The sequence below is a fragment of the Micropterus dolomieu genome, linkage group LG11 (genome assembly GCF_021292245.1).
Source record: "Micropterus dolomieu isolate WLL.071019.BEF.003 ecotype Adirondacks linkage group LG11, ASM2129224v1, whole genome shotgun sequence".
Lineage (NCBI taxonomy): Eukaryota > Metazoa > Chordata > Actinopteri > Centrarchiformes > Centrarchidae > Micropterus > Micropterus dolomieu.
This window is the reverse complement of record NC_060160.1, coordinates 17,507,015-17,528,633: the sequence shown is the minus strand read 5'-3', so window position 1 is coordinate 17,528,633 and position 21,619 is coordinate 17,507,015. Positions and strand designations below refer to the sequence as shown.

At 41.9% G+C, this 21,619-nt stretch overlaps 1 protein-coding gene across 1 annotated transcript in view; it reads left to right on the top strand.

The window, feature by feature from the left end:
• The window catches only part of eml5 (EMAP like 5), a 42,475-nt gene that overhangs the window by 12,620 nt on the left and 8,236 nt on the right, over positions 1–21,619 (top strand). The window contains exons 5-27 of the mRNA XM_046063139.1: positions 4,189–4,374; positions 4,947–5,082; positions 5,730–5,931; positions 6,437–6,574; positions 6,706–6,962; positions 7,136–7,348; positions 7,447–7,614; positions 10,768–10,874; positions 10,977–11,095; positions 11,231–11,417; positions 11,611–11,716; positions 12,145–12,238; positions 14,868–14,968; positions 15,083–15,276; positions 15,696–15,807; positions 15,988–16,115; positions 16,831–16,972; positions 17,065–17,217; positions 18,407–18,538; positions 18,670–18,758; positions 20,359–20,535; positions 20,682–20,883; positions 20,972–21,098. Coding sequence (XP_045919095.1) covers positions 4,189–4,374; positions 4,947–5,082; positions 5,730–5,931; positions 6,437–6,574; positions 6,706–6,962; positions 7,136–7,348; positions 7,447–7,614; positions 10,768–10,874; positions 10,977–11,095; positions 11,231–11,417; positions 11,611–11,716; positions 12,145–12,238; positions 14,868–14,968; positions 15,083–15,276; positions 15,696–15,807; positions 15,988–16,115; positions 16,831–16,972; positions 17,065–17,217; positions 18,407–18,538; positions 18,670–18,758; positions 20,359–20,535; positions 20,682–20,883; positions 20,972–21,098 — 3,470 coding nt within the window. The remainder of the gene's footprint in view (positions 1–4,188; positions 4,375–4,946; positions 5,083–5,729; positions 5,932–6,436; positions 6,575–6,705; positions 6,963–7,135; positions 7,349–7,446; positions 7,615–10,767; positions 10,875–10,976; positions 11,096–11,230; positions 11,418–11,610; positions 11,717–12,144; positions 12,239–14,867; positions 14,969–15,082; positions 15,277–15,695; positions 15,808–15,987; positions 16,116–16,830; positions 16,973–17,064; positions 17,218–18,406; positions 18,539–18,669; positions 18,759–20,358; positions 20,536–20,681; positions 20,884–20,971; positions 21,099–21,619) is intronic.

Sequence of the window (21,619 nt, the reverse complement as noted above, 5' to 3'; positions counted from 1 at the left end):
TGCACCCAAATCCCCCCCCCCCACTGAATTTCTTTCCCCTCCTCCTCTCTTTCCCTCCCTTCTGGTTTCCTGATGCCAAGGCAATCCAGCAATTGTCCCACATAATTCCCCAGCCTTCACCCTGCGGACCATGTGACATCTGCTCCCCAGCCCTGTGCTCGCTCGGCGATTATAGCACTCAGAGCATCCAGGAGATTTAGTCCCAGTAATCTACTCACTAGCAGGCTGAGGAAAACACAACCTCTGTGACGAGGATTGAGGCTGCTGGCATCGCTCTCCCCTCCTGCAGCTCCTCCTAGCTAATTATACAGTCATTTGTATTTTCATTAGTTCAGGACAGCTTAGATATTAGCGTGCCCCTCTTGAGCCCACACACACGGAAACACCACACCTACGGATAATCTGCCCACTGCCTGACTAGCTGCTGATTAAAAGCTATTTAAAGGACCGTACCACTGGTTTTGCATGTTGTAGCCCAGTGGCTCCCAACCTTTTGGCTTGTTGCAAAGCATTATCTACTTGCAACCACTCCTGACCTGTTCATTCTTTACTTTACTTCTAGAGGCCTGAAGAGGCAAGTTCATCCAGAGACTCAAACAAAGGGAAACATTAGAGTCTTGAAAAATGAACAGAATTTTGTACTGCAGAAATGTTTTTTTCTCGTTCCTATCTTGTTAATTATCGCAAGACCCCTTGGATTTATTTTACGGATCCTTGTGGGGGTCCCAACCCCCAGATTGGGAACCATTCGCTCATTTACTGCAAATGCTGTTTACTTCACATCACAGCTAACCACTTGCAAACCATGCTGCTGTGTTTTAGGAATTTGGATGAATTTTCTGTGGTTCCTACCAGAGATGGGGACTCGAGTTAGAGACTCGTACTCGAGTGCGACTTAAGTCGCACACACAGTGACTTGAGACTCGACTTGAGACTCGTCCTCAAAAGACTTCAGAGTCGACTCGGACTCAAGGTGCGGGACTCGTGAACAATGTTTGTTTTTTTAGGAAACTTCTGATGAGCTTGCAGTTATACCCTCCCTCCGTTATCTATAACCTGCCTACGTAGCACGTGAGAGAGGACAACAAACATCGCAGCTGCTGTGCCATTCATCATAAACTTTGGCTTTAAAACTTCATAAAAGACCCAAACAAAGAAGCGCTGAACGCAAATAGGTTATAACCTGTGGTGTGTATACACCACCAGCTCACCATTGGCCATCTAACGTTAGCTTGCTTCTTGCTTCAGCTACGACCTACGAGAGGTTAACTCCGACTGTCGTTCGTTATGAAAAGATGAATGAACGTTTGTTTACTTTCCAAACTTGTGGTGGTCAATAAACGTAATCATTTACGTCCCGCTGGCTACCATAACGTTAATTAATACGTTGGCTAGAAAGAGGTTACAGGTTTATTGTTGGATCATTTAACCTTACAATTTTATGTAGTTATAACGTTACACTGGTTTGAGAGTGGGGGATGTGTTGACTTACAGTAGTTTAAGCTGTCATTGATTGCATTGCACATTACATGGTTGTGCTCTGTAAGTTAAAAACAGGTTACAGGTTTATTGTTGATTATGCAACGTCACAGTTTTATTTAGTTAATGTTACACTGCGTTCAAGAGTCTGGGGAGTGTTTGACTTACAGTATTTAATAAGCTGTCAATAATTGCATTGCACATTTCATGGTTGTGCTCTGTAAATGAAATACAGGTTACAGTATTCCATACAGCTATGCAGTTTTATAAGCAACCTGGATTGAACGCAGCAGGTGATACAACATTCAAAATAACCATGAGAGACTTGAGATTGACTTGGACTCTAGCTCAAATTCTTGTGAGCATCTCTGGTTCCTATGCAATGGTTTTAATTCATCTGTATGTTATGAAAATTGGCAGACTTTGGAAACAACTTGAGTTGTGTAACCCATCATAGTGAACTCTGACATGGTGTGTGTGATCATCGTGTGTGTATCCTTTTGTCTTATGTGCCCTGTCCTGTTTAGTCTCATTTGTTGTATGTAGATAGAAATGATCTTTAAGCTAACTCTGATACAAGATACTTAAAGGTAACATTTATGTGATATTGTACATGGTCCCTTATGGAAAGTTTTTATTAAAAAAGACATCAAATCTGCATACATGTTTGTAAGTTAAATTATCAATATCAGGTTCCACAATAATGTAATATTGACAAAAAACATTGTAGGCTTGATGTACACTGCGATGGATGGAGTCTACCAATAGCTTTTCATATCACACAGAAATGAATGGACACCAATGAGCACATCCGGAAATCTGTAAAACTGTATGTATGAGTGGTCAGCAAAACTTTGCTAACATGCGAACATGATCCTATAAGGTAGCTATAAGAGTGTGCGTCGTCAAACATATATTTATGTGTATTTGTGTCTCACAATGCCACATATTGCCACAGAGGTGAGCTTGCTTTTGACACCATATGGATGGATGACAGCAGCTATGAGAAGATCAGCTTCCAGCAACACTGACAGCCACTCATCTAGTTTTCTTTACAGTGAGCTGCCAAAGAGTTGACCTCTGTTAGCACACTGACACCATTCAGGGTCACTGTAGTTTCACAGGGGGGATTTTATGAGTGAGATAAAAGGGTTGAGGGGTGATGCAGTGCAGTGGCTGCTGAGTTACAGCACTCTGAATTAATTACATTTAAAAAGGTTTTCCTTTGAGTGATGGTGGAGGTAACTAAGCTAATGACATACCACTAATCCTGGGTTAAGAGGGGCAGCTTCCAATATTCCTGGAGTTCTCTGGAGGATGTCTGGTGAAAGAAATTAAAAGTGTTATACAGAGAAAGCAACACTGCTTCACAGTTTCAGTTTCCAGCTTCAATTTCCACCTTTCTACTCCACTCTCCCTCTGTGCCTTTCCCTCCTGCTCTTGGCCTCATCATAAACCCCTACAGCATCTCGTCTCCTCTCAGTAATTCAGCAGCAAAGGGATTAGCCAGCGCCCGTGTCTCGCTGCCTTATCAGTTGCGGCCAGGGAGGGTTCTGCAGTCACGCCACATCCATCCCTGTTGCCTCCGCAACAGGCTGGGCCACACAACCCACTCCCATCTCAAACTTTACACATACCAAGGACTTGACACACTTCAACCTGCATATACACCTTCCCAGATGATCTTTACTACTTAACCTTAACTTAACCTAGCCTCAACCCCAAATGTAAGCACATGCAAATACTCACTCAGGGCGCAGTTAGGAGCTCAGGATTAGGAGAGAGCTGTCCTGTTAAGGTGCGTACAAGCCTGAGATGTTAAATGGCAGGACTGTATCTGAGGCTGTGATACCTGGCTGTGATAATCGATCCGTTTTGTTAGCACTCAGCGGCCCTATCAGTCAGGAGGATAGTTGTTAGTGAGGGTGTGACAGGCTGTCACTATCGAGGAGCTCATTTGTTCATTGTGTGATTCTCTATCAAGCCTCTGCTGACCAATTCTTGTGTGGTCAAACACAGCATCGCCATGTGCTTACGATTTCAGTTTTTTCTGAGAATCATTCTGGTTCAAGGTTACCATAGTGTTTAAAACATTTTTGCAGTGAGCCAGATTTCAGGTAATGTGCAGGTACATTCTCCTTTAGGTAGACCAGAAAGCGGAGCTGACATTCTGTCATCTTCCTGCTGCTTTCCGTTGATGAGTGCGTCTCTGTTTCACGTGCTGATGGCCGCGTCTCAGCATTCGAGACGCCCTCCTTCTCCCGGTGATCTCATCTCCATGCAGACAGAGCGTCTCTCTTTCGCTCTCTCCTCCTCCATTTGATGGATTTACCTCTCAGACGAGGCCGTGCCCGTGCATCCCGATGACCTTGTTCATAAATAATGCGTGTATGTGTGCGTGTGTCTGTGTCTGTGCATGCTGATCAGGTGGTTACAGCACTGACCCCCAGCAAGAGTTCCCAGTATCACATGAAGGGGGGAGGGGGGTTGTGGTGGGTTGCTGAATTTGACTTTGCTATCTTTCAAGGTCTGTGTGCGTGTGTATTTTGTTAATGCCCTGTGTGTGGCTTTCAAATCATAAATGACTTGATGGTTTTCACTCTGCCGTATTCAAATGTTCTATAATTGTCCATTTGCGCTTTCAGGACAGGATTACAGGGGAGATTATTAGCCACCATACTCTTTCACTCTTTCTGTTTGTGTTTGCAGTTTTGGAGCTTATGCGGAAATGCTCTCACACCCAAACGTGGTGTTTTTGGCAAAACGGGGGATCTCCAAACCATCCTCTGCCTTGCCTGCGCCAAGGACGAGGTCACATATTCAGGTGCCTTGAATGGTGACATCTACGTGTGGAAAGGGATCAACCTGATGAGGACGGTGCAAGGAGCACATGGGGTGAGTTTATAATATCAAAATGTTTTGTACTTTGTGGCTCAGGCTGATTTTGCATACTAACCCTGCTGCACCATATACTGTACAGAAGAATCTCAGTGATAGAATCTGAACCAGGGCTGAGGCCATGCACGCTGGCTGTGTTTGATTCTGCTCAGTAGAAAAGGATCAGCCTTTTGCTCTACAGGATTAAATAATATCTATTGGATCAACAGCTGGGTGAGGGGATGGGTGGATGGGGGAGGGGATAATAACTACACTACATGTTCATTCCTGCTTTTTGTACCACCAAATGTCTCAGTAAGGGTTTAACAAGGGACTTCCCTGGGTATACAGAAACTTTTAACCAAAGGAGGCCATCAGTAGAGCTTTCCAGGAATGAAAATTACACCTCCCATTACCTCGTTCTGTGTTATCTTGAGGCCTCTGTAGCAGGTTTTTAATTGTGAAATCCTTGTTAAACAAATGCCTGGCTGAGCAGCAGCAGCAGCACTGCGTGGTCTGCAGCTGGGGCTGGTTCTGTCGTTGCTCATTTGTTGTGCAGATCCTCACTGACAGCCTGTCATTTCCTCCAGTCAGGGATTTTCAGCATGAATGTCTGTGAAGAGGGCTTTGCCACCGGGGGCCGAGACGGCTGTGTCCGGCTGTGGGATCTCAACTTCAAACCAATTACTGTCATTGATCTCAGGGAAACAGACCAAGGATATAAAGGTGATGTGAAACTGCCTCCTTTTCCCGTTTAATCTGATTACAGAAAGGTTGCAGGCCGAATTGTGGTCGCCTGAGGCACTGAAAGAACCAAATAAATCTCCAAATAGAAAAAAACACTTAATGCCATTTCTGTTCTCCATACTAACATTCTCTTTCTTGTTTTCTATTTTCTCCATCTCTTGTATATATAAACTTGGACCTTACAGTAGCTAGAGGTGAAAATAGCCGAGGTGGGTAATGTCATTGCAGACGGAGTTAATAAACATGTCAGTCTGTTTGTAGCAGTCCCCACATTGTTCTGCTGTTCCTCTTGTTGTTAGTAAGTCCAAGCTCTGTTGCAGTTTTACGTCGTATCCAGATGTTATGTTCACATATGTATACAGCACACGCTTCCTCCATCCTTTTCTCGCTGAATACCTCAGAGTCAGTGAAAGATTGCACATGACAACATATGCTTGTATTTTCCTGTTAAAATCTCCGTCCTAGGTAGTCCGCAGATGGCACTTTGCACCTCGTGTCTTTATTATCCCCGTCCTGTCTCTTATAATGACTGTATAAGCATTTTCAAATGTCTGTCTGCTTTCATGTTAGCATGCTTTTTTAAATTTTCTTCTGGTTTTTAAGTGCATTTGTGTATTTTATGATAGGGCTGTCTGTGCGCAGCGTGTGCTGGCGGGGAGATCACATCCTGGTGGGCACGCAGGACAGCGAGATCTTCGAGGTGGTGGTCCACGACCGCAACAAACCCTTCCTCATCATGCAGGGCCACTGTGAGGGTGAGCTGTGGGCTCTAGCTGTCCACCCCACCAAGCCTCTGGCCATGACAGGAAGTGATGATCGCTCAGTCAGGTGAAGCTTCAGGATTAACCACAGAGAGGTTTTCGAGAAAAAGATGTCGTCATGTCACAGTGATGTTCAAATAACGTGTTTTGCTACATTTTGGCGAAAACATTTTTATTTAGTTTCTACATCAAAAATGTTATTGACAACTGTATTCCATGATGATGATTAGTTAGTAAAAAACATGATTTTTCTCATTACTTAGTTACTTTAGTTTAAGGAACATTTTATCCCATTTACTTAGGGTGTCCCACTCTCCTTGATAACTTTCTGATGAAGGGCTTCTTAGGCCAAAATTGTTGAACTAATTATTTTTGTTTTATTTTTAAACCTCTGGATGGTTTTCATTGCTAAAATTTACAACAAGGAAGCAGTTACAGTTGTCACTATGCAGTCATAAACCACATACATAACAGGACAGACACCACAGGCATCACTGCCATGGTTGTTTGACTCGATGTAGAACTCATCACTGCTTTGCCTTTTCATTTGTCCTACTCCCCTGTGTCTAAAGGTTATGGAGCCTTATAGATCATGCACTGATAGCTCGCTGTAACATGGAGGAGCCTATCCGCTGTGCAGCTGTGAGCACTGATGGCATTCATCTGGCCCTGGGAATGAAGGATGGCTCCTTCACTGTTCTCAGAGTCAGGTGGGTACACAATTCAAAGGCCAAATGGGAAATGTTTGGTGCTCTTTGAATGGCCGCTATGATGAAGAGTTTCATCATTTTGTGTCCATTTTAGCTCCTCATTCAAGCGACATTTCTCTGCTTCCCTGCAGAGATATGACAGAGGTGGTCCACATCAAGGACAGGAAGGAGGCCATCCATGAGTTGAAGTATTCCCCTGATGGGGCCCACTTGGCTGTTGGCTCTAATGATAATTCAGTGGACATCTATGGTGTGGTGCAGAGGTACAAGAAAGTGGGCGAGTGCATCGGCTCCAACAGCTTCATTACACACATGGACTGGTCTACAGATAGCAAGTACCTGCAGACTAATGATGGCAGTGGCAGGAGGCTCTTCTACAGGATGCCAAGTAAGTCCACATTCCCAGGAGAATGTCTTTTGTAGCACAGCTATTACAACTATTTGAATCATGTTCTCTGAAATACTGGCAATCAAAAAGCCCCCCAAAAAATCAACGTTGCTTTGATATAATATCATCACAGAGCTTCTTTGTGAGATAAAATGTTTCTGTCTTCTGTTGAGGTGGGAAGGAAGTGACCAATAGGGAGGAGCTGAAGCTGGTACAGTGGGCTTCATGGACATGTGTGTTGGGCCCTGAGGTTAACGGAATATGGCCCAAGTACTCAGATATCAATGACATCAACTCTGTGGACGCCAACTTTAACAATCAAGTCTTAGTAACAGCTGACGACTATGGATTAGTCAAACTTTTACGATACCCATGTGTAAAAAAAGGTATAGAAGACCCAATCGTTTAATTTTTAATGGGTTAAGTACATGCATTCTGATATTGTTATCAACTGTGTTAATGATATGTTTCCTCTTGATTTTAGGTGCAAAATTTAAAAAGTATTTAGGTCACTCAGCCCACATAACCAACGCCAGATGGTCACATGACTACCAGTGGGTCATAACTATTGGTGGTGCTGATCACTCAGTGTTCCAGTGGAAGTTTGTTCCTGAAAGAAAGTCTAAAGAAGCTCTGCATATAGTGCCACAAGGTAAGATGATACCCTGCCACTGTCACTGTTTAACCATGATGTGAAAATATATTATCTGAAAAAACAGGATTTACATTTTACCTTCTCATCAATCCAATCATTAATATTACATTTTAATGCAGCTTTGTCTGGAGACCAGTGACTTGCATTACTGATATTACTTATTTCATAAAATCAATGTCTCTGCCAACAAGACACTTTCAAATCAGGCTAAGAGGGGAACGCTTATGGAAATTTTATCTACTTTATCGCCCACTCAGATATTGCATAACAGTATACTGCAAAATTCCTCTAAAGGAATAGTTGTGGTGGGGGGAATACACTTGTTAGATGTTTTACATGTCTGTGCGTTAAATGTGGAGATGGATTATTTCAGATTAGCATAAACACTGGAAGAGGATAGGCGTTTTTTTTTTCTTCTTTGGACAGAGCCAGGTGTTTTCCATTGTTTCTAGTCTTTGTGCTTAGCTAGGCTAGTCACCTCCTGGCTCTAGCTCCTAGGGAAATATGCTTAGTCAATTTCTTACCAAGAGTTAGATGAGAAGATTGATACCACTCTTATGTCTGCAGCTAAATATGAAGCTTCCACAAGCAGCCGATTAGCTTAGCTTACACAAAGACAGGGTAAATAGCTAGCTTGGCTCTTTCCAGTGCTAAGAAAATCCACCTACCAGACACTTTGGTGAGAACAATAAAGTAAGCGGACGAAACAAGCGTTGTAGGTCTCATCTCAAACAATGATGAAACCCAGCACTGCAATGAGGTGGACCCAGTTGTCACTTGGTGTTCAAACAATGACCTCCAGCTCAACACAGCCAAAACCCAGGAACTCATTGTTGACTTAAGACGTAGGCCATTTCCTAAAACACCCATACAAAGAAACAGCAATCCAATCACCATAACTGACTCATTTAAATTCCTAGGAACACACATTAGCAATAACCTGAAATGGACAACTAACACTGAATATGTCATTGCAAAAGCTCAAAAAAGACTTTCTTCTTCTTCTTCTTCTTGGATTTTGGCAGTGTAGACGCTGTTAAGCATATTACTGTCCTCCACAGGTCAGAGTTAGATCTAAATTCTCACATACAATCCTGTATCATGTAGAAATTGCAAAACTGCCTTGGAGATCAATATGTGTTTCTCACTGTGTCCAAACAAAGATGCAACAGAAAAATCCTCAACTCCAAGTCCTGTCAATCTAACAAATAATACCTTTCTTTCTGCCCTATACGTTCTACATTCTAGGAAAACATGCCTTACTGTTTCAAGGATCCCACATTCACACAAGCCAGAAACATGTTTTCCTACATAGAATCATTTAACCCACAATGGCCCGACCTCAATCTACAGAGTTTCACTCAGTCAATACGGGACAGAGAACTACAAAAACATATTTTCCTAACTTTAGGTTGTATAGAAAAGAAGTGTCTACCCCGGACTTGTCTTTGCCACCCTCTCAGCCATTCTTTAGTTAAGCCATCTTTGATTATTTCCCTCAATTCCACTCTCCCCATGGATAAATGGAGATCTGCTTCTCTGCTTAAGCTATCCTTTGCAATGTGGTCCAACTGCTCATTCCCCCTCACCCCAGTGTGCCCTGCAGAAAGTGATGTTGCAAGCAACCCCAATTCTAAACAAAGACTTTACTTCCTCAGGCAGCTTAAAAACTATCAGAACCAAGCACCAACTCCTTGTTCTGTTCTACTCAGCTATCATCGAGTCCATTATCACACAATCGATTACAGTATGGTACAGTAGCATGGACAGCCAAGCAAAACCCCCCTAAAGAAAATCATCTCCTACCCCTCACATCCTGCTCATCACCTCTTCCAGCTCCTTCCCTCAGGGAGACGCTACATGTCACTCTCCACCAAGACCAAACGCTTCACAAACAGCTTTTTCCGTAGCTGCTTCATCCCACACCACCGGCATGGCCATTTTTCCAATGTATTTTGTATTGTTACACATTGTGATTGTCTATTTGCTGTTTGTATTGAATGTACGTAAAGCAGAGCTTAAACAAATACTGTACGGAAAACAAATTCGACCGGCATTTGTGTGACTAATAAAACAATCTAATCTAATTAATCTAATCTAAAACAATCAAATGTAACTAGTATAGCTAGCCTGTCTCTTTCCAACGCTAACAACATCCACCTACCAGCACATCTAGAGCTAATTACTCAATACATTATATTTGTTGTTTCCCCCTGTTTCTGGTCTTTGTACTATGCTAAGCTAAGCTACTATGCTGGTAGTAACTTCATATTTAAAGTACAATGTGAAGGAAATTTTTGTGATATTTTGGATATCCTTACTCATCGATCCTAGGCAGAGTCTGATTTTCAGTTTCCACAACAGACATAAAAGGGATATCAGTTTTATCACCTAACTCTTAGCAAGGAAGTGCATAAGGATGTTTCCCATGATTATCAGCTTATGTATCACTATCTATCTAAACGTCCACAATAACTGTGGTAATGGCAACCCAATTCAAGAAATAAAATATCACAGTACATTTCTTAGTTACCTATTAGGGGTTATGTGAATGTGACTGGCTGTTACATAACGTGCACCCATTCTGCTCCCACCAGCCTCGTGAACTTGATGTGCTAAACCACCAGAGAGCAATATACTAGATTGTTTCCTTCTCGTACTTTCTTTCATGAGCAGCCATATCCGTAAAGCTCTGCAAAGGAATGGCCATCACATTAATTAAGACAAATCCAATAAAAGTGAATGAAGCTTGGAACGTATAATTGCATTGTCATTCCCAAGTCATATTTTTTCCCAGAGACAGGCTGCAGCTGTGCTTTCTGAAATTAAAGCACATACTAACAGCCTTTCCTTTTAATTTTCCTAATGGATATGGTGAGTAGCTGCCCTTAGCTGCCAGTTTTTCTTATTGCTTTGTCTTGGCACGACTTTACTGTGCTGCATCAGCATTTTTATACATTTGTCACTGTGAAGCACGACTGCCTGATAGATAGGAGATGTCACAGTATTGTTACATGATTAACCCTCACTTCTACTGAAACAAGATGCAGTTTTTTTTACTGTGTGTGTGCAGTGGGATTTTTGTCCGATTTAGAGACAGGGGAAGGGTTTCACTTGCAAGGTGTGATGCAACCTTGTTACTGCCTGCAGAGACCTTGGCAGACTCTAATAGTGAAGAGTCAGACTCTGATCAGTCAGACGTACCTGAAATGGACTCAGAAATCGAGCAGGAGACGCAGCTCACCTATCGACGACAGGTTTGTGATCATATCAAAGATGTTCCCCTTTTAAACACGTCTCCCTGAACATTATTTGTCGTTAAACTAAATAAAGGCACACGCTGTTCTACATGTGTCCAGGTTTATAAAGAAGATCTACCTCAGCTCAAAGAGCAGTGCAAAGAGAAGCATCGAGCGACAGCCATGAAGAAGAGAGAGCGAGCACCGGGAAGCGGAGTGAAGCTGCACTTCATTCACGGGTAGGCTTACTCTATAGCATCAGAATTGAAAAACTGTGGAAAGCCTCATATTGTAAGATGAACTTCAAATAGCCAAGCTTTTCAAAATTGGAGATGTTGCACTTTGTATAAGCTAATCTGTTTGTTCGTTTGCAGCTACAGGGGTTATGATTGCAGGAGCAACCTGTTCTACACCCAAACTGGGGAGATAGTCTACCATGTAGCTGCCATTGGAGTTGTGTACAACAGACAGCAGAATACCCAACGTTTCTACATGGGCCATGATGATGACATCCTCTGTCTGGCTATCCACCCCCTGAAGGACTTTGTAGCGACAGGCCAGGTAGCTGCCACCACTAAAATATAATTTCTATTATATTTAAAAAATATATTTTTTTGTGTTTTGTTTATGGCTTATCAGAGATTAGCTGAGAGATGCTGGAGATTCTTTGCCATAATAGACGCAAAATTCTCATGAGTAAATGGGTTGAATTAAGTAGACTGTATACATAATTTAAATATTTTTGTCCATCCAGGTTGGCAGAGATTCCTCCATCCACATCTGGGACACAGAAACGTTAAAACCCATGTCCGTGTTGAAGGGTTTCCACCAGCTCGGAGTGTGTGCTCTGGACTTTTCTGGTAAACATCTATTTTTTCAGACTGCTTTTAGTTCTCCTCCTCCAGACAGACTCCTTCATTTATATTCACAAATCCTTCCAGACACCCTGCTTTCACGTGGGGGAACAAAAAACTTCTTTCACACATAAAAGAAACGGGTAAATTCACAAGACACCAATTTACAAGCAACACAGAAAAAACTATTTCTGCTGTCCCTTTTTCAGAACAGTCTGGCAGCATCAAGGTAGCACTGTTCATCTCTCTTCCTTTAATTGGCCCCAGACAGAGACAACGCTGTGATCTGTATGTCAGTGTCAGGGAATCACCTGCCGTAGATCAAACCTACCAGTCTGCTTTCATGTTGCTAACAAGAGCCAAACTTCACTGAACCAAAGCAAGAGCTGGCTCTGTCTGTGCTGTACTGAATGATTTTGGTTTCCTCTCCACAGCGGATGGCAAACGTCTGGCCTCGGTGGGCCTGGACGACAATCACACTATTGTGCTGTGGGACTGGAGGAAAGGGGACAAGCTCTCTGCCATGCGGTTAGTAAGTTTTATTAGAGCCGCCAGTTGGCCTTTGAGCTGGCAGCATTTGCTGTCACCACATCCTGAAAGCTATCACTAACGTTCCTTTTAATTTTAAAGATTGTTTTAGCGCTTTTAGGTTAAAAACAGACATTTATGGATGAGGGTTAAATTGAAGCCACTTTGCTATGCAGGGCTGACAGTGTGATTGATGGAGGAGAGGAAATAAGGGGAATTACCTTTTAGATTGCAAGGCTGCCCCACTGCAGCACTTAACCCTGCCAGAGTCTGAACATTTCAGTGAGTCTGCCCCATGGCCCCTTCTGTAAATCCATAATTAGTTAAACTTGATGGCTCAAACTAATTGGACCACAAAGACTAAATATAAATTTACATCTTAAAAGAGCATTAAAGATAAAGAAAGACTTCCTCTAGGAGTGACATAATCCTGAGCTCAAGTATGACAATGATGCAAATGATCACTGTGTACATAGGATGTAAACGATACATGCGACCAGATATGGGGCACACACACCGGGCTTGTGCATTTGATGCAAGTGGTTTATCTTACCCGACCTGCATTATGAATTGCTGCAAAGCATGAGAGGTTTTCATTTGTTCTGCACATCATGTGGGATTTTCAATTTCACAGCAGGTAAAATTATATAACCCAGAAACCAGAGGGAACCAGAGGTATCTAACTGAAAACATCCGCATCCCAAAATATCTTTGCTTTTTCTTTGTTACTCGCCCTACTTGATGTTCATATTTAGTATCTACTCCATTGAAATTCCCCCTGGCTAGTTTGGAGCAGTGCATTGCGCGTTGCTCTCCTGCGTTTTGTGTGCCAAGCTCTCACTGCAGATCAGGGACAGCTTGGAGCTGCACTAATCTCCTTTGCAGACCCTGGTGGGCAGTGCATTGAGGCAGGCAGAGGGAAATGGGGCCTGACAGAGCCTAGCTTGTGCACCGTCACTGTCTAGTCTTCAGCTGGGAGAGGAGGAGTGGGTGTCAGAGGGGGGAGGCGTGAAGGGTTGGAAGATGTATATATGTATATAACATATCCTTGAGATTGGCAAGGAAGGGCTAAACTAATGTAAGAGACAAAGAGGGAGAAGAAAGTGATTTTTCTTTAGCTTCACTGAGGCTGAGAGTAATGCAGCAGCACTAAGGGCAGCTATTAGAGAACTTAAAAGTTTCAGGTACCGTCTATCTCATCAGACAGGACCATCGACTGATCCTCAATGTTTATATTGTGCAATGCAATCAGAGGACAACGCAAAGTTACAGTAAATTTATTTCTGTTTCTAGTGCATTTATAATGCTTGTTAGGGAGCCTAAAGGGAGTCATAGCTGAATACTACTAGTCCCTCTAGTGCCACAATCAGTTCATTATTTAAAAACTATTATTGTATTGTGTTTTTAACAAGCAAAACACAGCTCTCTAAAAACAGTTTGGCAGGTTAGTCAGACATGGAAATCAACAAAAGGTTTTGGTTTGTGTTTATTTATGGTACGTGTGCACTAAAGTGCCAGTTTATTAGGTTTGCCTGTAACATAGTGTAACAGAGTATGTTGTTGCATCCCATCAGAGACAGTCCTATATGGTGCATTTTCAGATTCTGCACACCAGCACTGAATTTGGACATTATTGACCTCATTATGTTATGTCTGTTCATTTGTACTTTTCTGGCCATTCTCCCTTGACGTATCTGAACCACAAGCTGCTGACTCCCTCATCACTGGTAGTTCTTTGCATTTTGCACCGTTCTTACTCATCCTTGTGTCAGCAGGGTATGAAAAGGCCCACACCATGCACTTAGTGAGACGATAAAAACCGTATATACAGTACAATACAACTACACAACACAGAAAAGGTTTTAACCATATCAACTAGGGGGAGAAAAATATAAAAAATGTATAAAGTGCAAATAACAAATGAATAAAAACTAAGTACATAATTAAACAATATATTATTTTATTTTCAATTTAAAGACAGAAGAAAGAATTAATTAATCCCTGTTAATACGCAAGTTGGTCTGTAAATGTTCTTTCCCCAAAAGTGGGAAGAAACAAACTAATAAATTGTTTTGTAGTACAGTAGGTATCTTTATCAGTCTAAAATGTAACACATTTTTTTGCTCTTGAGATTTTTCATGTATCAACAAACCTTTTCATCCTCTGAGTTCAGTCAAACATTTTTTTTTATAACAATAATTCAGTCCTCTCGCTATCGTATCTTTGAGATGGTTTTATTATTTGTTTTTTTAATGTTTTTTTTTATTTATGCATTCAGAAACATTTTTGATACTCCAATCCTTGCAATTCAGTTTGGTTCTGAACACACAGGAACACAGAGTATGGCATATTTCTACATTTCTTTGCCATGATTGAAAAGCCTCAGTGTAGACTGCTTTATGCACTTGGCCCTTGAATAATTGCTTACAGCTACAGTGGATTCATTCTTTTTATATTTCAAGTTCAAATTTAATTCTCATTCCAACTCAAAAAAGTATGATGAAGTTTAATTTAGTTTCTCTCAAGACCAAGCATTAGAATAGGTGAAACATAAAAAAACATCTGAAGCTTGTGGATGCATCAAAGAATTTACAAATGCATATTTTGTGATGTAAAAATTGTCTTTCAGAGGAAGCAAGGACAAGATATTTGTTGTCAAAATAAATCCCTACCTTCCTGACAAGCTCATCACAGCTGGTGTGAAACATATGAAGTTTTGGCATAAGGCTGGTAAGATCCGTAGATTTTATTTTTTACTCTTTATTGAATAGCAGAGACTCTAACAAGCAAAACTCTGGCTTACCTGTGACACATCTTACTGTGAGTTGTCTGTTTCTCTTTCAGGTGGTGGTCTAATTGGGCGCAAGGGGAACATGGGGAAGACGGAGACTATGATGTGTGCCGTGTACGGCTGGTCGGAGGAGATGGTGTTTTCAGGCACATGTACGGGGGACATTTGCATCTGGAGGGACATGTTCCTGATGAAGACTGTCAAGGCTCATGATGGCCCTGTATTCACTGTGCACGCTCTAGAAAAGGTACCACAGGGAAAAGGCTCTTTCACTGACCAGTGAGAACTTTTTTTAAATATCCTTAAAATATCTGAATTCCTATCTCACTCTCTTTTTAGTTGCATCTATGGAAGTGGACAATATGGACAAAAGTTTATATGTGATGTCCATCCAGACTGTTCAAGCAGTTATAAGCAGCAACAGTTATAAATAATCAATGATGTGCATCACATTAAACTACGGTTATGGAAAGCATTTTTTTAGGTGACAGACATTATAAATCATGCAAACTTTATATTATTATATCATGATTTTATTGCATCAGAATAAACTAAATGATGAAGTTAGATGAGAAGTATATTTTTCAATCTGTCTCCCTTTTTGTCTGGCTATCTCTTTTAGCATATCATTGCAGGGTTAAATGTGCCAATATATTGTCCCCGCAGGGATTTGTGACTGGAGGAAAGGACGGAATAGTTGCTCTGTGGGACGACACCTTCGAAAGATGCCTCAAGACCTATGCCATCAAGAGAGCAGTCCTAGCTCCAGGCTCTAAAGGTAAAACATTGTCCTCCACTATCCTTGGATCACTCTTTCTAGTTCCAGATATGTAATACATCCATCCAATGCAAATCCATTATAAACATTCAATGCTTTTAGCTGAAATTAAGTTTTTTTTCTTTGTTTTGGTTAGAGCTAAGATTTCTGACTTTATGCTCTAATTCACTGACTCTACAGGGTTGCTTTTGGAGGACAACCCCTCCATACGTGCCATATCTCTGGGCCATGGCCACATCCTGGTTGGGACCAAAAACGGAGAAATCCTGGAGGTGGACAAGAGTGGCCCCATCACGCTGCTGGTCCAGGTAAGATGCAGATCAAAACTAAGGGCTAAACAAAAGTATTCACAAATCTAACAATATACAGCACATCAGATTCCCAGATAGGGTATTCATGAGGAGGCTACTTGTAGTTGTTCCTCATTACGATGTCTGTGAGGGAATTTATTCCGAGTTAGTAAAGATTAAAAAGTTGAAGATGCACTGGATGACTGGCTGACATCTTAGTTAGTGTCTTCTCAGCCTTGTGGTTGTCAAAGTGTCATTTACATTGTAATGGAGTAGCAGGGCTGTTGTGAAACATGGTGGTGTATTCAGGGGTACTCTAAGGATTATATTCAAATTCAAATTTATTAAGTTGGAGTATCATTTAATGCACCAACAACAAGGTGAAATCTTCTGTAAATGAACAGAAAGCAGTGGCTATCTGGATGATACAAATTTGATATAGAAACTCCAACACGATGGCTATAAACAGAGATTAATTGTGTTGAATGGGAGATTCTTAATTTAGTTAAGTGTCCAGCAGTGTCTTCCAGGTTCCCTTGATTGAAGACAGACAAAGTGAATACAATTGATTGCCTTTTTCAAATGCATTAAAATATACGCGCATTTTGATGGACGGGATCAATTGATGAGAGAAGCAAAGCTGTCCTCAGTATATGGACATAATGACAGAAATCGCATTGAGGGCAGATAAATAAAGAGATTCAACTAACAATGCCATTGTATGTGTCTGCAGGGTCACATGGAGGGTGAAGTGTGGGGCCTGGCCACTCATCCCCATCTTCCTCTTTGTGCCACCGTCAGCGATGACAGAACCCTGCGCATATGGGACCTCTCGCCCAGCCACTGCATGTTGGCTGTACGCAAGCTCAGAAAGGGTGAGTCACTGCTCAGACATAACAGATGAGTGTATTTTCTGAGAGGAAGTGCGCTGGTCCCAGGGCTTTATCAGACACGTTACCCTCCACAGGCGGTCGTTGCTGCTGCTTCTCCCCTGATGGCAAAGCGTTGGCGGTGGGTCTGAATGACGGCAGCTTCCTCATTGTGAACGCAGACACCCTGGAGGACCTGGTGTCCTTCCACCACCGCAAGGACAGTATCTCTGATATCAGATTCTCTCCAGGTCTGTGGTTCACCTCCATATTTCTTTACCCTTACAATAACTCCCCTCAAATCCTTGTCTGAGAAGTAAATAGGCCTCTAAAATCTATGCCCCCAGAGCATTTTAGTTTATTTAGGATGCTGTGCAGAAGTTCAGCAGGTGTGCATATTTCCCTTCCCGCTGTGAGTAGGGGAGATATTGCTACAGGCCTGACCCAAATTAATGGCTTTCTGTATTAGGGCCAGGTAGAGAGACAGCAAGAGCAGAATGGGACGCAGTAGGGGCAGACAAAGTGAGAGCAAGAAACTAAACTGTCTTTCCCCTGGACACTTAACCTTAATCCACAATGCAAAGGATCCTGTTTCTCAACCCAACACCATGAGATGAGTGCCATCATCTTAGAGTAGAAGTCGCTGTACTGAGCACTGTAATGCTGAGCCGGAAATGGATTTTGGTTTGGTTAACATAATGAACCAAAGAGAACTCTTATTTAATAGGTCAGTAATGACAGCTTCCCCTCATGAAAAAATGAGGGGAATGTTGAATGCAGAAAAGTAAGAACAATTAATGAGCTCATTGCAATTCACAATGTTTTCAATGTTCTTTATACCATTAAGTGCCTGTATTTAGGCTGTACTTGTGACAATGCTAACAGTAACAATGCTAACATTTGGATGTTTACCAGGTAATGCTTACCATGTACTCTATCTTAGTTTAGCATGTTAGCATGCAAACATTTGCACAATACAGCTGAGGCTGCTGTCATTAGTTTTGAAGGTATTTTGTCATTTAGTAATGGGACACATTACATTTTAGACCGGATGGTGCCGCTAGAAAGGTTAAGAGATCACCAAAGTTATTACAATTTATCCTAACAGGGAAATAAATGTTGTTAAGGCAAAACTCAAAGCCACAAATGTGAACCTCATGGTGGCACTAGAGGAAAAGCAAGTGGCTCTTCCAAATCATTAGGATACAACATATGAGTCACAACAACACATCTGTACTAGATTTTATGGCAATGCAATTTATGCAATAATTGTTGACATTATTAAGATGTGATTTTTCAGCCTGGAATAAACTGGGAGACCAAACTACCAACCGACTGACATTGCTATCTGTTGAGACAGGCTGCAAGCATGACAAAAAATACACAGTTCTGTTGATATTTTGTGTGAACCTGTTACTTCTCTCTCTTTTGTTTGCTCAGGTGCTGGGAAGTACCTTGCAGTAGCATCAGGGGACACATTTGTGGATATTTACAATGTAATGAGCAGTAAACGAGTTGGCGTGTGCAAAGGATGCCTCAACTACATTACCCATCTGGACTGGGACAAGAGAGGTAAATATGCTTCCTTAAATACTATTATCTCAGTAAATCCATGAAAACGATTGCTTAAGCACCAATTATGGATTCAAAATCTGTTAAAAAACAGTTAAGCACCATGGCCCGCTGGCCTTTCTCATTCACAGGAAAACTACTCCAAGTCAACACAGGTGCTAAAGAGCAGTTTTTTTTTGAGGCTCCTCGCGGCAAGAGGCAGACCATCCCGGCTACAGAGGTAAGCAGGGAGCGAAGGCGCAGCAGCAGCCGTGGGTTATGGTGCTGTTGGCCCACTTTTCCCTTCGGGATCAGAGCAGGCTTGGGGAAGGGCAATGAAGCATGAACACGGCCCACTTTTCAACAGTATGATTCTAATTTTGGCAGTGGAAGTGGGATAGTGTCTAGGGCCCCTTTTAATACAGCGCTACGTTCAGACACCTTGCAAGGCATACAGCCGAGGGAAAAATTAAGAACATAAGGGTCAGAGATGATAGATGCTGCTGCTTGGTGGTGTCTCTCTGGAACCTCAGATGTCCTCTCCAACCTTTGCTCCTTCGTCTCACCTCATCATGATGCATGACTGTTTCCTCTGTCCCTCCCATTAACTCTTCTCTTGTGCACTTGATCACAGGATCATTTTTGACAGGCCGAGACAGTGGGCTGGCCTATCTGGTTCTTCCCTTAGTTGTTTTATGTTGTATTTGTTAAATGGACAACTTTCTGTGATGGTTAAATCTGCTGTTTTGGAGTGCCTCAAGGGTCTGTTCTTGGTCACATTTTATTCACTATTTATTTGCTCCAGTTGGGCCTTATGTGCGTCTTTTAAATATATCTTTTCACTTTTATGCTGATGATATTCAGCTTTACTTGTACGTTTAATGTTGCAATGTCAGTTGACTAACTAAACTGAACTTTCTCAGTTTTAATTAGGATAACACAGAGAGTATTATTATTGGCACTGAGACTGATCAAATGACCCAGCAGCAGTCTCTGGGACAATTTTAAAGGAATAGTTTGACATTTTGGGATATTTTCTTTCTTACTGATAGTTAGATGAGAAACCACTTTCATGTCTGTATGGTAAATACGAAGCTGGAACCAGCAGCTAGTTAGCTTAGCTTAGCACATAGACAGGGAACAGGAGGAGCTAGTGCTGATAGCTGTGTTTTGTTGGGACCACTGGACAGAGCGAGGCAAGTTGTTTCCCTGTTTCCAGTCTTTGTATTTAACAGACAGATGTGAGACGTGAGAGTTGTATCAGAATCCTCATTGAAATTTCAACAAGAAAGTGAATAAATGCATTTGCCAAAATGCCAAACTATTCCTTTAACCTCAATTGTCAAGCAGTACACAAGCAATTTCGGTGCCACATTTGACTCATCCCTGGATTTTACTGTTCCTATAAATAAACTGGCGCAATTATGTTTTTTTCCAATTAAGGAATATCTAAGGTCAAACATATTTTATCTTTTGAAAGTCCAGAGAAATGAATCCATGCCTTTGTGTCTTCAAGGCTAGATTAATGGAATTCATTATAGTCTTGCCTCAGCCTGAGTTCTAGCTTGCCTGCAGATGGTTCAAAATACTGCAGCCGGTCTTCCTATAAAGCCTAGAGTAGAGAGCACATTACTCCAGTGTTGGCTGTCTACAGGGATGCCTGTAGATTTCATATTTTAAAACATTTTAGTTATTACCTATCAGGCTCTTTTTCTGAATTTTTGTGTTTTATTTTGTTATTCTTGTGTGTGTTACTATCCTGCCTGTTTTGATAGTTAATGCTTTCATTGTGAAGTAAAATAAATGCGCTAAATAAATTAACATTTACTCACTTGGTTAAGGTGGAGAAGATTGACTGGAGCACGTGGACGTGTGTCCTGGGAACGTATGTTGAGGGAATCTGGCCTTTGGTCAGTGAGGTCACTGAGGTCACCGCTGCCTGCCTTAGTAATGACAGGAAGGTGCTAGCAACAGGAGATGACTTAGGATACGTCAAGCTCTTCAGATACCCTGTCAAGGTAAGACAATGCATCAGTCTTTTTCTTATCTGGTTTGAATGTCTCATTCCTTACTGTTAGGCTTATGTTTAAGGTTCATGCAAATGTTATGTTAATTTCTGTGTTTTAATGTCACGTGTTAAACTATTGTTGTCCCTCTCCCCCAGGGGAAGTATGCAAAGTTCAAACGCTATGTGGCCCACAGCACACATGTTACCAATGTGCGATGGACCCATGATGACAGCCTCCTGGTTACGGTTGGTGGGGGCGACACGTGCCTCATGATCTGGGCCCATGAGCCCGAGGGCCACCGGGAATTCAAACAGTGTGACAGCGAGGAGTCGGACATCGAGAGTGAGGATGATGGAGGTGAAAGATTTGTATCTTTTCAGGTTTTTTATTCATCGAATGTTTCCATTGCTAAAGCGAAATCTGTGAATTTTCTTTCCTTTACAAGGTTATGACAGTGATGTGACGAGGGAGAACGAGATCAACTACACCATCAAGGCCTTATCGACCAACATGCGACCCATGACGGGTGTGAAACCACACCTGCAGCTGAAAGAACCCTCTGTAGACGAAAGGTATTGCTCTGCTGATGCTCAGAAGGATGCCCCATGAGCAGTCACAAAATAACGTTTAGGAATGTCTGCTTGTCATAGAACAAAAAATGAGGCTTCGGTGTCCAGATGAAGCCAAGTCTGCCTTCTTCAGTCAACATCTTTTCTTTTCCTGCCTGAAAATCCTGCCCTGCCCCTGCCCTTTTGAAATAACTCAGCCTTTTCTGCTCTTCTTCTTTCCTTTAATGGCTGTCCATCTGTCATTATCCTGCTTCGCTCTTTAATGCAACTCGAAGACAAGGGGTGGTCAGGTAAGCTTTGGTGTTCATGTATGTTCATTTTGGACAAAAGGTTAAGCTGTTGGCATGGTTGTAATATTTTTAATTACAGAGAAAAGGTAAACAGCCTCTCTGACTAAACTGTGTTGTTTTAATCTGTGGGCTACATTAGGGAGAATGTATCACATGGTCACCCTGTCGCCTTCATAAAGAGCAAACTATACAAACTATACAAATAAAATGAAGGCATACGATACGAGACGATAG